Source organism: Trypanosoma brucei, chromosome 9 (genome assembly GCF_000210295.1).
Source record: "Trypanosoma brucei gambiense DAL972 chromosome 9, complete sequence".
NCBI classification, from domain to species: Eukaryota; Euglenozoa; class Kinetoplastea; order Trypanosomatida; family Trypanosomatidae; genus Trypanosoma; species Trypanosoma brucei.
The window spans coordinates 545663-558275 of NC_026742.1; the positions used below are offsets into that span (position 1 = coordinate 545663).

General features: G+C 50.4%; 5 protein-coding genes across 5 annotated transcripts; all 5 read left to right on the plus strand.

The window, feature by feature from the left end:
• Positions 1-159: 159 nt before the first annotated feature.
• TbgDal_IX2420 (RBP32) lies at positions 160-3255 on the plus strand (the record flags this gene model as incomplete). The annotated part of the gene is made up of 1 exon (XM_011778136.1): positions 160-3255. The coding sequence occupies one exon, from the start codon at positions 160-162 to the stop codon at positions 3253-3255; it is 3096 nt and encodes a 1031-aa protein (XP_011776438.1).
• Positions 3256-4446: 1191 nt separating this feature from the next.
• Positions 4447-5106, plus strand: TbgDal_IX2430 (hypothetical protein, conserved; the record flags this gene model as incomplete). The annotated part of the gene is made up of 1 exon (XM_011778137.1): positions 4447-5106. One exon carries the CDS (start codon positions 4447-4449, stop codon positions 5104-5106), a length of 660 nt encoding a protein of 219 aa, XP_011776439.1.
• A 1404-nt stretch (positions 5107-6510) lies between these two features.
• On the plus strand, positions 6511-7944 carry TbgDal_IX2440 (ubiquitin-activating enzyme e1, putative; the record flags this gene model as incomplete). Its single annotated transcript, XM_011778138.1, has 1 exon — positions 6511-7944. The coding sequence occupies one exon, from the start codon at positions 6511-6513 to the stop codon at positions 7942-7944; it is 1434 nt and encodes a 477-aa protein (XP_011776440.1).
• A 71-nt stretch (positions 7945-8015) lies between these two features.
• On the plus strand, positions 8016-8324 carry TbgDal_IX2450 (hypothetical protein, unlikely; the record flags this gene model as incomplete). Its single annotated transcript, XM_011778139.1, has 1 exon — positions 8016-8324. The coding sequence occupies one exon, from the start codon at positions 8016-8018 to the stop codon at positions 8322-8324; it is 309 nt and encodes a 102-aa protein (XP_011776441.1).
• An 8-nt stretch (positions 8325-8332) lies between these two features.
• TbgDal_IX2460 (hypothetical protein, conserved) lies at positions 8333-12370 on the plus strand (the record flags this gene model as incomplete). Its single annotated transcript, XM_011778140.1, has 1 exon — positions 8333-12370. The coding sequence occupies one exon, from the start codon at positions 8333-8335 to the stop codon at positions 12368-12370; it is 4038 nt and encodes a 1345-aa protein (XP_011776442.1).
• Positions 12371-12613: the final 243 nt, after the last annotated feature.

A 12613-nucleotide genomic window follows, 5' to 3' on the forward strand; every position in this document is an offset into this window, starting at 1 on the left:
TAATTCCTTTCTTCTGGACTACACCTGAGGTAGTCGCTTCCATTATAAGCGTATGCCTGCAACCATGTAGTACCACTTCGCCCTCTCCTTCGTTCTTACCTTTTTTTTCCTCTCTCTAATTTGCCACTATACATTTAACAGATAACCCCATTAAACAATATGTATTTCCCGCATCACCAACATGAAAAAGAGCCCCGGGGTAGGTTCAATCTACAGGCATTGGATTGGCTTCCGGGTATGGTACAAATGGCCACATTACCCCCTGCGCCCGTTGCCACGTACCCGCAACATTTCCCTTCCGTGCATTATAACAATATGACTGACGGCCCTGCAACTCTTCCTTGTTTCCCAGACTTATTTCGAGATTGGTTGCATGGTGGTGTGATGTTCCCTCCATTTCCTTTCGCTGGTGGGCCTTCTGATGGAGCTTATTACCCGACGGGACCCCAGCACCCTCAATTATGTCCACAGAGTGCAGAAGGCTGGATGGAAGCTGAACAAAGTTACTACAAATACTTTCATCCGTTTTGGTGTGCATATCAACGGTTTTTGAGGGATTGTTATACACGACCTGTGACGAACGATTTATACTCTGCAGTTCCCACGAGTCACCAAACCCAACCACCAGCGGTGGCAACAGCAGATATCGCCACGTTTACCCGTGAAGGGACCCCATGGACGCAAAATTGGGGGTGTGACGCCCAGCACAAAGAGAATACGGTTTCCAACAAGGGTGACAGCTGCGTGAAGTTAGCAGCCCCCACACATCCCGGAGATGAGGTGTTACCTGGGGATTGCGAGACCACTGCAAGCGAGTGGAGGGAAATTTCGTCTCTTGCACTCTCCTCGTGCTTGTTGTGTGGCGACACGGGCCATCGTTACACCGCATGCCGCTTTTTTGACGGGAAGACATTATGCTTGGTACACATCGCCGACTCATACATCTACGCGCTGCACCACAAGAACTGGGTTGAGAAGGCAACGTTGCTAGACGTGTGTTCCTTTGTCCACGTGGCCGTAGGCATCTTGCCAAAGAACTTGTTGTTGTACATTGGCGATCACGTACTTGACGTTACATCTTACGAGACTGACGCTCGTTGCTGTGACTTGGATCTTCTTCCCGGTGCGGTGGTTGGTGTTGCCACTCGGCATGAGGCTGTCCCGGAGATGGAAAGCAAGGGACCTGCAGAACAATTCTCTGAGCCACGTGTTGAAGATCAATGTTTGAAGGTCTCGCCTATATCAAAGGCCTCGGCATCGTCTACCTCGCTCCACACATCGGAAACGCAGGAAGGGCTCCTTGGGCGCAACGAGAGCCGAGAGGGAGACAACAATAAGTCACCAGGTGTTGACGATATTGAAGCAGACAGAAGGAAGGCGGATGCAGTGAGGCAGTGGCAGAGTCCTGTTGCTGCGCCATATTTAGGCACTACAGATGGTGATTTAAACTCCACTCAAACATGGGCACAACAGCAAACTGCGAGCATCCCCACTTGTGACCGGCCAGAACCGCAAGGAGGGTTGGAAGGAAAGGCATGTGACGAAATAGAGAGTCACAATGACATTGTAGACTCCGCGCAAGGAGAAGAGGTAAGTGACGCTCCCGTGGAGAGTAACGGCAAGACAGAGAGCGATGGACGCCGTCGCCGAACGGTTCACGTGAGGTTCATACCAGTGTCCATGGCATTTTCTGACATCCGGGCTCTTCTCTGGTCATGTGGAGAGGTCTACAAGGTCCGACTTGTGAAGCCAAAAACGACCCCGAACCCTGATAAGATGTTTTATGTTTGTTTCGTTGAGTACGCTGAGGAGCAGGCAGCCCTGAAAATGTTGGAGATGCATGGTCACCGTATCGCCGCATCTTTTCACCTCGCGGTAGAAATCAGCAAACACGCCATTCTTGGGGGCTATGTGACAGACCGTGACGTGGGTACTGGTAAACCCTGCACATTTGGGCTAACTGACACTGAGCGCTGGGCTATAGAGCAGCGCCACAAACGTCCCGGAGCTGGTTCTGCTGGTAACGGTAACGGTGAATGTGCTGAGGAAGGGGGCTATGAAGGCGAAGGAAAAGGAGGAAGGCGGTGTCGTCGCGGTGGCCGAAAACATCGAGGTAGAGCTCGCCAATCTACCCCTACTTCAGGGGAAACTCCCAATGGTTTGGGTGAGGCGGGGAAACAATGTACCGGCGGACCCTATTCACTGCAAATCGTTGCTGAAGACTCGAAACGGAAGAGCTGTCGCGGCAGCCACCGCATTACCGATGCGAAAAGTGGAAATGGAACTACCGGTGCGGTGGGTGAGTTACCACAAACCACGCTGGCAAACTCTGATTTAAGCACTAAACCAATACAGCCTACGGTGTCAACGCCCCGTGAGGTGGTGGGGCATATCTCAGTGACTGCGGAGGAAAGTAAGCTTCTCGACCATCTCCGCAACGCTTCCATATCGTACCTCCGGTGCCCTTCCAAACGAAGCTTTTACGAGGTACTCACTGTGCTTGAAGACGTTAAGTTGTGTTCCCCTTCCCCTCTGTGCTGCCTCCACCTCACCAAAGCTGAGGTGGCGCTGCTTTTCCTTCACAGGTCTTCGGGGTTTGTGGAAGCGGCCGCAACGGCTGCCAACGGAGCGGTGCGCGCAGGGGAGGAACTGTCGCATCTGATGGCGAGAGATGCGAGCAGCCAAGACCACATCGGTGCTTCGTGGAGTTCCTTCTTCACCGCATCTCATCCATCCCTCTGTGGCCACTGGAAAAATTGGCGAGACATGGTGTACGGTGATGAAGAGGAAAGTGGTGAGGGATCGCGAAATACCAAGTCAGATGGAGGCACAGCAACCGCATCATATCCGCGAGTCGGCAGAGTGTTGTGTTTCGTTGAGAGCCTCCTCCACATTGCGTTGTTGTGTGACAGCCTCTTAATGCATGAGCTGGAGAAGGACTGCGAAGGGAAATTTGTCATGCGAAACATTGATGCAGATTCACCAGGGGTCGGAAAAGTTATGTGGAAACTTGTTTGTTGTATCCGTCGCCTTCTCCAGAGGCTCCGAGCATTTGCTACAGAAAGTGATGGAAGCGGGCGGGAGGATCGGACAGTTTTGTCACCGCGGTGGCTCACCACTGTTGCCCGCGTTTTGGTGCTTCTTCCTTCAGAAGCTGAGTGGCACGTGGGAAGCCTACTTGACGCATTTGTTCCTTGCGCGTCGGACTTGCCGGTCGCAATTTTGGAAGATTTAGCGGGTATTCGGTTGTTCTAACCTGGCACGTCTCTTCTATGCTCCCCCCTCATCTGTTATTCATTCACGCGCTAGTGATCAATTGCGCATCTCACCTTCTTATCACTTTATGACTACCAGTGACACACGACTTTTGACTTTTTTGCAGGAATCGGGTAAACGCTTTGGTCGGATTGCGTAGTCTCCGTTCCGCTTGACAGAGCCTTAGATGAGGAGCGGGACAGAAAACAGAAATGGAAGATAAGACAGATAAAGCTTCTCAAGTTGAAGCACGGGATTATTTTATTTTATTTTTTTAAATCCACTTATTATGATTGTTATTTATTTTTGTTTTTCGCTTTGACTTTCACCCTGCACCAATTGCCCCCTTCCGTTGTTTATCCGAACGATGGGTTTCATGGGACTATTTTGCATCTATTTATTTATTTTTTGATTCCCTCTCTCGTTTATGACACATTTTTTTTCTTTATTTAGCCCCTACCCCGAGCATTCTCTCTATTTAATTTCTGCTTTCAAACTTTTGGTTTCAGTAAACGTAACATCATTATGGTGGACGCTATTTGATTTGTTTCAACTGCGTCCTATCCTCTCCTCTCCCAATTTTTATTTTTTATATGTTTTAAAGATATTACGTCCTTACTTATTTTTGTTCCTTTTATTTGTTTCTTTGCTTTAACCCGAAGCACAAACAGCTCTGCGTAAATGACGCTTTGGCTGTCGTCACTTGCAGAAAGCAGTAACGACGTCAAACGTGCGGGTTGGCAAGCAGAAAAGGATTTTTCGACCTCCAGAAGGCGAAGTGCCCGCAACAATACGAAGCTGTCTCATTCATTTTTTCTTTGGGTTTTATTAATTGGGTGCCTCACCTGGTATCCCCTTTCTGCAACATATACAGGTGAATATAAAGATAAATAAATAAATAAATAAATAAATAAATAAATATATATATATATATATTACATCTCCGATTATTACCTGTCACTAAACGCTATTTGGGGTTTCGTGTGCGCTTCGACACCCTTACCGTCGTCGTTCTCATCTTCGTTATCTTCCTATCCCCCTCTCTCTGGTGCTAACAAAGTTGTAGTGCGCAGGAATTGTTGGCGTTGCCTATTTGCCTTCGTGTATCCCTGTGGGAGCATCCGTCCCCCCAGGGTGCTTTAAAGGGACTTCCATAGGCCTCCTCCATTTCCCTCAGCAGTCCACAGACCGATGACGGATTATGAGGAATTGCGGCAGAGGTTGTGGAGGGACATTGGGAAGAGTGCAAGAAGAAGGTCGGGGCGGATATCTCGGAGCTGTGGCCCCAGTTCCACAGTCACATCTCGTCCACCGCAGTCTACTGAAATGTCCCTCCGGTCTCTATGCAAAGGGGCCAGCCCTCGTCGATGTTCCTCCGGGAGAATTTCTTCAGCGTATGATCCACTCAGTGGGTCGCGAGGCAGAGAAGTGGAATATGACAGCTGCTTAGTGCATGCCTTACTGAGCTTGGTGGAGGAAATGGATGAAAAGAGTTCCTGTAGGTCGTCAAGTAGCTCCAAACGGAGGGCATCCCCTCTTCGGTCAGGAGCTAGAGACAGACAGGCTACGAGAACGGGAATATTGCCATCAGGCATCAACGCTCCCCCACGCACGAGGTTCGGAAGCACGTATGATAGAGGCAGGAGATCACGTACTCGGGAGATGACATCACGTCACAGGACTCATGTTGATTGTGAACACGGAATGGATCCAAGGAAGCTAGCGGAAGCATTTTACGTCAACAACACCAGTTGGAAACTAGCAGAAGCAGTGTACTTGCACTTCGTGGCTGAAACAAACAAACAACAACTTCCAGGCATCTGTCATGAGCAACGCGGACGGCGGGGGTAGTGAACCGGTGGCATTACGCCAAGTACGTTTTACTTATGCGTGTGTGTGTGTGTGTGTGTATGTGTGGGACAAAATCTCACTTCGCTCTTCTTTCAAATGCTGTATGTAACAAATGTTTGTACAGTGTCTGTTCGCATTATCATGCGTTGTTCTCAGCGTGTTTCCCTTTGTTTTCTTTATCTTGAACATGTTTATTTTTCCTTTTCAACGTTTGAGACCTGTGAGAGCCGCAAATGGTTGGAGGGGCATGTTTGTGTGTATTTACACTTTTGGTTGTCTTGTTTATGCTTACCGAGAGGTTTATGAGTCCTTCTGCAAGTTGATGATCGGGGGTTCTGCTTTTCCCCATAATACCGTTTGCAGTGGATTCTTTAATCAAAACTGATCGGTGGGTTTCTTGTCTTAGTCAACTAATTCAATGTCCTTTTTTTTTGTTATTTTTACTGTATGTGCGTTATTATGTTTTTTCTTCGACTTGTGTACATTTACGAGTTCAGTATTGTTGTTACCATCATTTATTTTGTCTTAATTGCCTTGCTGGTGTTTTACTTATTTCTCCGGAGGAAGGGGAGTGGGACGGGAGGTGTTCGTAGGCTTCTCAGCGCAAACGGAGACGCAATTTGTGGGGTTTGAAGGGAGGTGTGTGTGTGGGGGGGAGAGTATATGTATACATATATATATATAGAAAACAAACTTCTCTCTTCTGTTAGAGGCAGTGCCCCTTCTTCGTCCCTTCGGGATAAGAGCAGCGTGTGCAATAATGACATCTTGTTGTATCCGCGTGTGTGTCGAGGTGTGTGTGTTGAGGTGACGAAGAGTGAAGAAGAAAAGGAGGGGAAGTTTAGTTTGGTCGATGAAGTGTTGTGTGAGCACTCCTGATCCAAGTCAGTCGTGGGAAAGGAGCGAAGGGGCAGGGGGGGGGAGTTGTTTGACATTTTACTTCTCCGTTGCCTTAAACGATATTCATAGTGGTAGTAGCGTGCAGAGGAAGCTTCGCTGAGAGGAGCGACATCGCCACGCGTATACTGCGTTCATATTGCCGTGGTGAAACCGTGAAAGAGTCGACCGGAAGGTGTAAGAGAAGGATAGGGTGCCGGTCGTATTTGGAACTTATATGGGGCCCCACATATCTTTTTTTGGTTGTGGTGGCTATGTCAAAAATTCGGGAAAGCTCTTTCTATTCTACGAGTTTTTCATTTCTACTCCTTTTTTTGTTCCTAACGTCAAGGTCCTATCGAAGTGGAAGTGGTTGAGCGGTCGATGCGTTGCCATAATCGTTGGGTTTGGTGCTAATTGGATTTACAAAGGGTAGTGAGGAAATAAGGCGTGCCGGTGCAGTGCGTTAAGGTAAGAAAATACACACCGAGTTTGGGTGCGGGTGTGTAGGGAAGTAAGAGGGTGGTGATGTCATGCAATCCGCTGCGGACCGCATTTACATTGCAAAATCCCGGACTACAGCGGGTTGTGCAGCGCGCGCCCCCAATCTTTGCCAACGGTTACAGCTCCGATAGCATCACATGGGATAGTGTGCGTGTGTTGCTCGTAGGGGCTGGTGGTATCGGTTGCGAGGTTCTGCATTCCCTGGCGCTCAGTGGATTTGCCGATATTACAGTTATTGACATGGATACCGTCGAGCTTTCCAACCTTAGTCGGCAGTTCCTCTTCCGGGAGGTAGACATCGGGCGCAGTAAAGCCGAAGTTGCTGCCGCTGCTGTGGAGTGCCGTTGCCCTGGTGTACGAGTGCGGGCACTTTTCGGGCGTATCGAAGATCAAAGTGATGAGTTTTACCGCCAATTTCACGCTGTCATTCTGGCGGTAGACTCTGTCGCGGCTCGCCGATGGGTGAATCAAAAAGTAGCTGAAGTTGCCGAATGGGAAACTTTTGATATGGTTGACGGTGGTTGTTACGAAAATATAGCAGCTCGTCCTATCGCCCGGAGAATGCGGCGAATTGCGTATGCTATGCCGCTAATCGATACTGGTACAGAGGGTTATGAAGGCTGCTGTCGGGTAGTACTGCTGCGGTCCGTCAACCCCACGCCATGTATAGAGTGTGACCTTTCCTTGTATCCAAGCCGCCGTACTGTACCGCTTTGCACTCTAGAGAATATCCCTCGACTCCCTGAACACTGCGTGTTGTACGTCAAGTTCAAACTGTGGGAGGAACTGAGGCCACATGAATCCCCTGATGCTGACAATCCAGAGCACATTGCTTGGATGACCGTTATGGCACAGAGGAGAAAAGAAGCATTCGGAATTGAAGGACCAGATATCGATGATGCCTTTACCCTGGGGGTGGTGAAAAATGTCGTGCCCGCCGTTGGATTCACCAACGCGCTTGTTGCGGCGCAAGCGGTGTTAGAGCTCGTGAAGCTTCTGACTGGTGTAGCCTTCCCGGTTCAATGCTTTTCATACTACAATGGTTCGACAAAATGTGGCCTCACGTCGTACGTAACCGACCTTATCCCTAATCCTACTTGCTCTGTTTGTGGGCCTCGACCTTTGCTCATTTTAAGTGCTGAAATGACACCGCTGAACGTCCTGCTCGCCATCAAAACGCAAGTTGGGATGCCCCCGTCTGTTGAAGATATCAGTCACCTCGACGTAACCCTCCGTGTGCGATTCGCAGCTGGCGAGGTTTACCTCATGTACAAATCCAATAACCCATTGAGGACTAATGTGGTGGCTACTACGATTGAGGAAGCGTTTGCCACATCAGGGTACGCGGCCGCATTTGTGGAATGGTGCAACTCAGACGCAGTGGTGTTTACCCTTGAGTGTAGTGGGGCTGATATACACATCTCGTGCGACGCAACAATGTCGAAGAGAACTTTTTAATTTGAGCATGCACTTGTGTGCAAACGCCAAAGTCGTTCGCCTTCAGAAAGAAAAAAGTGACTGAATTGCGGATGAGTTCCCTTCGCGGATGTCAGCTGCCCGATGCGAGGCACGCAGAGGCTCACGTCCGACGTAGACGTAGGACCTCACGGTGTTATTTTGCTCCGCCAAGTTGCGCCAGCAAACGTTTTTTTCTTTTTTTTCGAGGGGGGGGGTGGTGTTTGTCTCCTGTTTTGCGTCCTTTTTCCCGTTGGGCGAAGTTGTGTCTCGCTGATATATGTGTAGTGTGTATCCCCCTAAACTTTTATTTTCTGCCTACGCCTCAACCGTGGCTGTGCACAGGGACGCGGGTCGGAGAACGACCATTTAGGGAAAAGTGAAGGTAAAAATGCGGAGTTTGGTCTCTTTGCGAACCAGGGCGCAGTCGGTTGCAGTCAGCGATGCCTTCATTTCCCTCCAATCATGTCACCGTCCCATAACAACTCCCGCAGCAAAACCGGCGGCGGGTGCCCATTTGCGTGAGCAGACAAAAGCTACTGACAAGGTTGTGGACTCAACAAAGGACCAGCGGCATCATTCGAAGGGACGCGGTGTAGCTAGAGTGAGGAATCGCGGCGGCCCATATCGTAGGCAGGCACAAGCATGGAACACTAGTGGAAAAAGTGGACTGAATTTGCCAGAATCCTCTACACCAGTTCTCTTTCCACTGGGGAACGGCCTAGAGGTAACGCTTCCCCACGACGCTTTCGCGTGGAAAACACGAGGTGCACTAGCCGGTATAGCGGAGCGAAACCAATCAGCGGGTGAACACGGAGGAAAATTCGTGGGGGATGGTGGTAAATCGCTTCAGGTGTGCGATTCAAATGGGTGTGGAACTGATCGGCAAGCGGAGGTGGCAATCATGCATCTGAATGAATCGGGGGAGCTCATCTCCGCTATCTTCGCTGTACCGTCCTTGAAGGGCAGTAAGAAACTGCAGAAGGCGCTTGAGGAGTGGCCAGAGCTACTTCACCGACTGCGAGCTGATTCCTTGCCCGTGATATTGGGGTCCAGCGGCGAATCACCGCCAACCGCACGATCCATCATCCGAGCTTTTCAAATTCTGACGGAAGCACTCGGGTCACTGGACAGTATTTCACAAAATTCGGGACTGCGTGCGGAGCAGCTCTTCCCGGCCGATTTAGTAGCTGCACTCTGGAGAGCGCTTCCTCCCATGCACGAGTACATCAAGCGTACAGCTGTGGACTCCCCACAACCATCTGGTGGGACAGATAGTGATAACGGTGTCAATGAAAGCCTGAGAGATGACGAGGTAGCGTTACCCGCAACCCCAGAGTTGCCGAGTTCTCCCATGAAAGCATTTAAAGTGGCCAGACGCGCCCTGGCACTACGGGCTCGTGAAGTCGATGATGTACTGCCACCGTCTCTGTTGGTTCAAGTGTTATTGTCCATAGAGAAATGTGGCGCGCTCTCCGATGATATCATTGGACCCATGGGAACGCGTCTACTTGAAAGGTATGACAGAGCTCTAGTCGCGCACGGGGGACCGCAACGCGTTGCTTCGAATCACCAGCTCTCCACACGGTTTGTTTCCAGAACTATGAACTCGTACGACTTGCCTTTTAGTGATGAGGATTCAGTGAGCTTTGCTCGGCTTCTGGGGAGGGCACAGGTGGTAGATCACTTTCAACTCCATCGACTGGTACACACAATTCTCCTTCCTTCAGTAGTACGGGCTCTGCGAAGCAATGTGCTAAGCCTAACAGAATTGTTTGAGTTGACAGCATGTTATGCTCGGTACGCCGTGTGCGGGCGGCCTGTCGTACAAGTGACGGAACTCTGGATGTCGCACGTACCTCAAATGAGCTTGGAGCAGTGTGTCAAACTACTGAACATTGTGAGTCCGAACAGGCAGCGCATCAACGGCAAGAATCGATTCACATCAGGAAAGACACGTCAAATCCCAGCGACTGGTGCGGAGGAAGATTACTTTCCCTTGGTGGGCGCTGTTCTTGAACGTGCTGTGTGGCTATGCGTTCGTGAAACACAAATCGTTAATAATACTGATACCACTGAAAAGATTATTGCTGTCGCTGATGAGGACTGTGGCGTGCTGTCTCCAACCTGTCTAACGAAGTTCATGTGTGCACTAACTAGGGTCAATGCTGAACGCTGGGCTGAGGTTTACATGGTTGTGGCATCTGTGATCGAGAAAAAACTAGAACTGTTTTCAATCACTGATGTTATGTCCATGGCAAAATCCATTATACAGCGAGGATCCAACATACCGTACCACACGTTCCATGCTCAATTAGCGCGCTTCCTGCTGCAGGCTAAAGCGGCGTTAAGCGATGTGAAGGTTGCTAGCGTTGCTCTCGTCTCTGCCGCCTTGATGCTACCGGCACCGCCACTCTCGCTATCGAAGGTGAAGGAGGTACATTTTCTTCAACCACCAACAAACTCAGTGCCAGCTCCAACGTGTGCGGGCGAGGATAAGCCCCTACGTGAGATGGGTAGCTGCACACTGGAACACTCATCAGCATTGGCTATTTTTCGCAAGCATGGCACACGACTTGGTTTGCACAGTTTCGTTGCAGGAATGTGTGCCACTCCACTGGAGGAGCTCCCGCGACGCTCGCAGGAGCGCGTAATTGTTCACTTTACCGCTATAGCTTCAGCGATCGGGGTGGCGTGGCTTGCTAGGGGTATTGCGGCGTTGACTTCGAGAATTCCAGATTCTGTGGATCCACTCTCAGTGCAGCGGTGGTTTTCTCGTTTCACGGTTGTGGATGTTACACGACAGCTAGACTTGGAGCACGCAGCGATGCTTTTGAATGTTTTGTCACATGAAAACTACAGCCGGGAGAGTGCACTAGCAAAGAGAGCCATAACCAATCGTGTTGCCCGTTTGCTGCTTCAAGATGACGTTTCTCTGCACTCTATAGTGCTAATTGCGCCTGCACTTCAGCGCGCAGACGTTTTCTTTCCACATCTATATTCGCGCCTTTGTCGCGTGCTGCTGTCGACCGTGCAGAAGGCCCCGTTCGATGCTCTACTTCCGGCGTTTTACGTGGCGGCAGATGAGTTCACGCGGTGCAAACATCACAATGGCGGCACGTTTAGGGATGTGTGGGAACTTTTGCGCACCCGAGTGATTGATGATGCTGCGGTATCCCTCACTACAGAAGACGTTATCGTAGCATTAAATGGATTCGCCGCGCTGGACGTTGGGGACTACCCCGTATTCTCTGTGCTTCTTCACAGGTTGTGGGTGTCGTATAGGGAAGTCGCCTCCCAATGTGGTGGTGAGGAGGGAGGGACATCGGCAGTGAGTGGGTCCTTGACCCCAACGCGATGGGTAGATAAGGTTCTTTCGGGTTGCACCCCGAGTGCAGTTGCGGTCCTAGCTTGCTCACTCACCCATTTGGGTGATGGTGAAGTCGTGGACACCTTCATGCCATGGGTGCTTCTCCGCCTTCGGCAAGTCGTTAGGGACATCTTCCCCATTGACGTACTCCACCTCATGCCGGCGTTACTTACAAATTTCGCTAAGGCTGCATCGAGGGCAGAGAACTCGCTGAACCCCACTCACTGGTTAAACATTGATGCCAATTGCAGCCTCCTCCATGCGGTCTATGACGCGTGCCGCGAGTTGTTCCTCCAGATGTATGGAGAGGCGCGAAAGGACAGCGGGGAAGGAGTTGATGGAGTGCGTCGAGAGGACTGGATCCCAAAGGTGCATGTGTCAGTGTCGAGCGTGCCGCACCGCCACTTTGCAGAGCTCCTTATAGCCCTGTGCCGCGCTGGTGTGCAGGATGAAACGGTTGTCATGGCCTGTGCGCCGCGAACAACCCAACGTTGCTGCGCGGTACTACCCATGGCCGAACTTGTTGACTTGACTATGGCGTTATGTTTTCATCTGCATTTGCACCCACAAGAAACAGATCAATGTGACACTTCAAAAGAACAAAGCATCAAGCATACAGATGGCACAGACGGGGACGTCGTTGGTAATCTTCCGTTTGCAGAGAGTGAGGGTACCGGAAACGGAGGTACCGATGCGGTTAAAAGTGCTTCACTGCAAGCAATTACCCCAAACCAACAGCTCTTACTCCCGGCACTGAACGCACTGTGGGAGCGTGTGGAAGAACTAAGTTTACCTCAAGTGGATGCACTGGTACGTTGCTTGAGGCATTACTACGGCGAAAAAGTTGACACTGATTTTCTGTTTCGCCTGCAAAACCACCGAGCTGCGGTCGAGGAAATGAGGCGCAGTCGTCAGCAGAGGCGGGGCGAAAAAGTGATGAAGGGTGAGGCAACTTTGACCGTTGATGCTGCAAAGCCGCGGAATTCTGCTGAAGAACAGGGCCGACGGGAGGAGGGTACGCAATTACAGCTGACAGCGGAAGATCTTTTTGTTTGCTGAGTCGCAAGTTTTCAACTCCATCATAATTCGATGGTGGTGCTCATGGGGCGGCACGCACCACTTACGCACGCGCTTTTCAAAACGGTTCCGCTGTCATTTTCTCTTCTGTTTTCCCGTTTGATACCTCTTGTAACTGTGAATCAAATGCTCTCCGCGGTTCCCTTCACAACTTTACAAGAGGACGCAAGGTGTCGTGTCCACCATAGCATACAAGCAATTAGCTTACAACGAAACAGGGGCAGT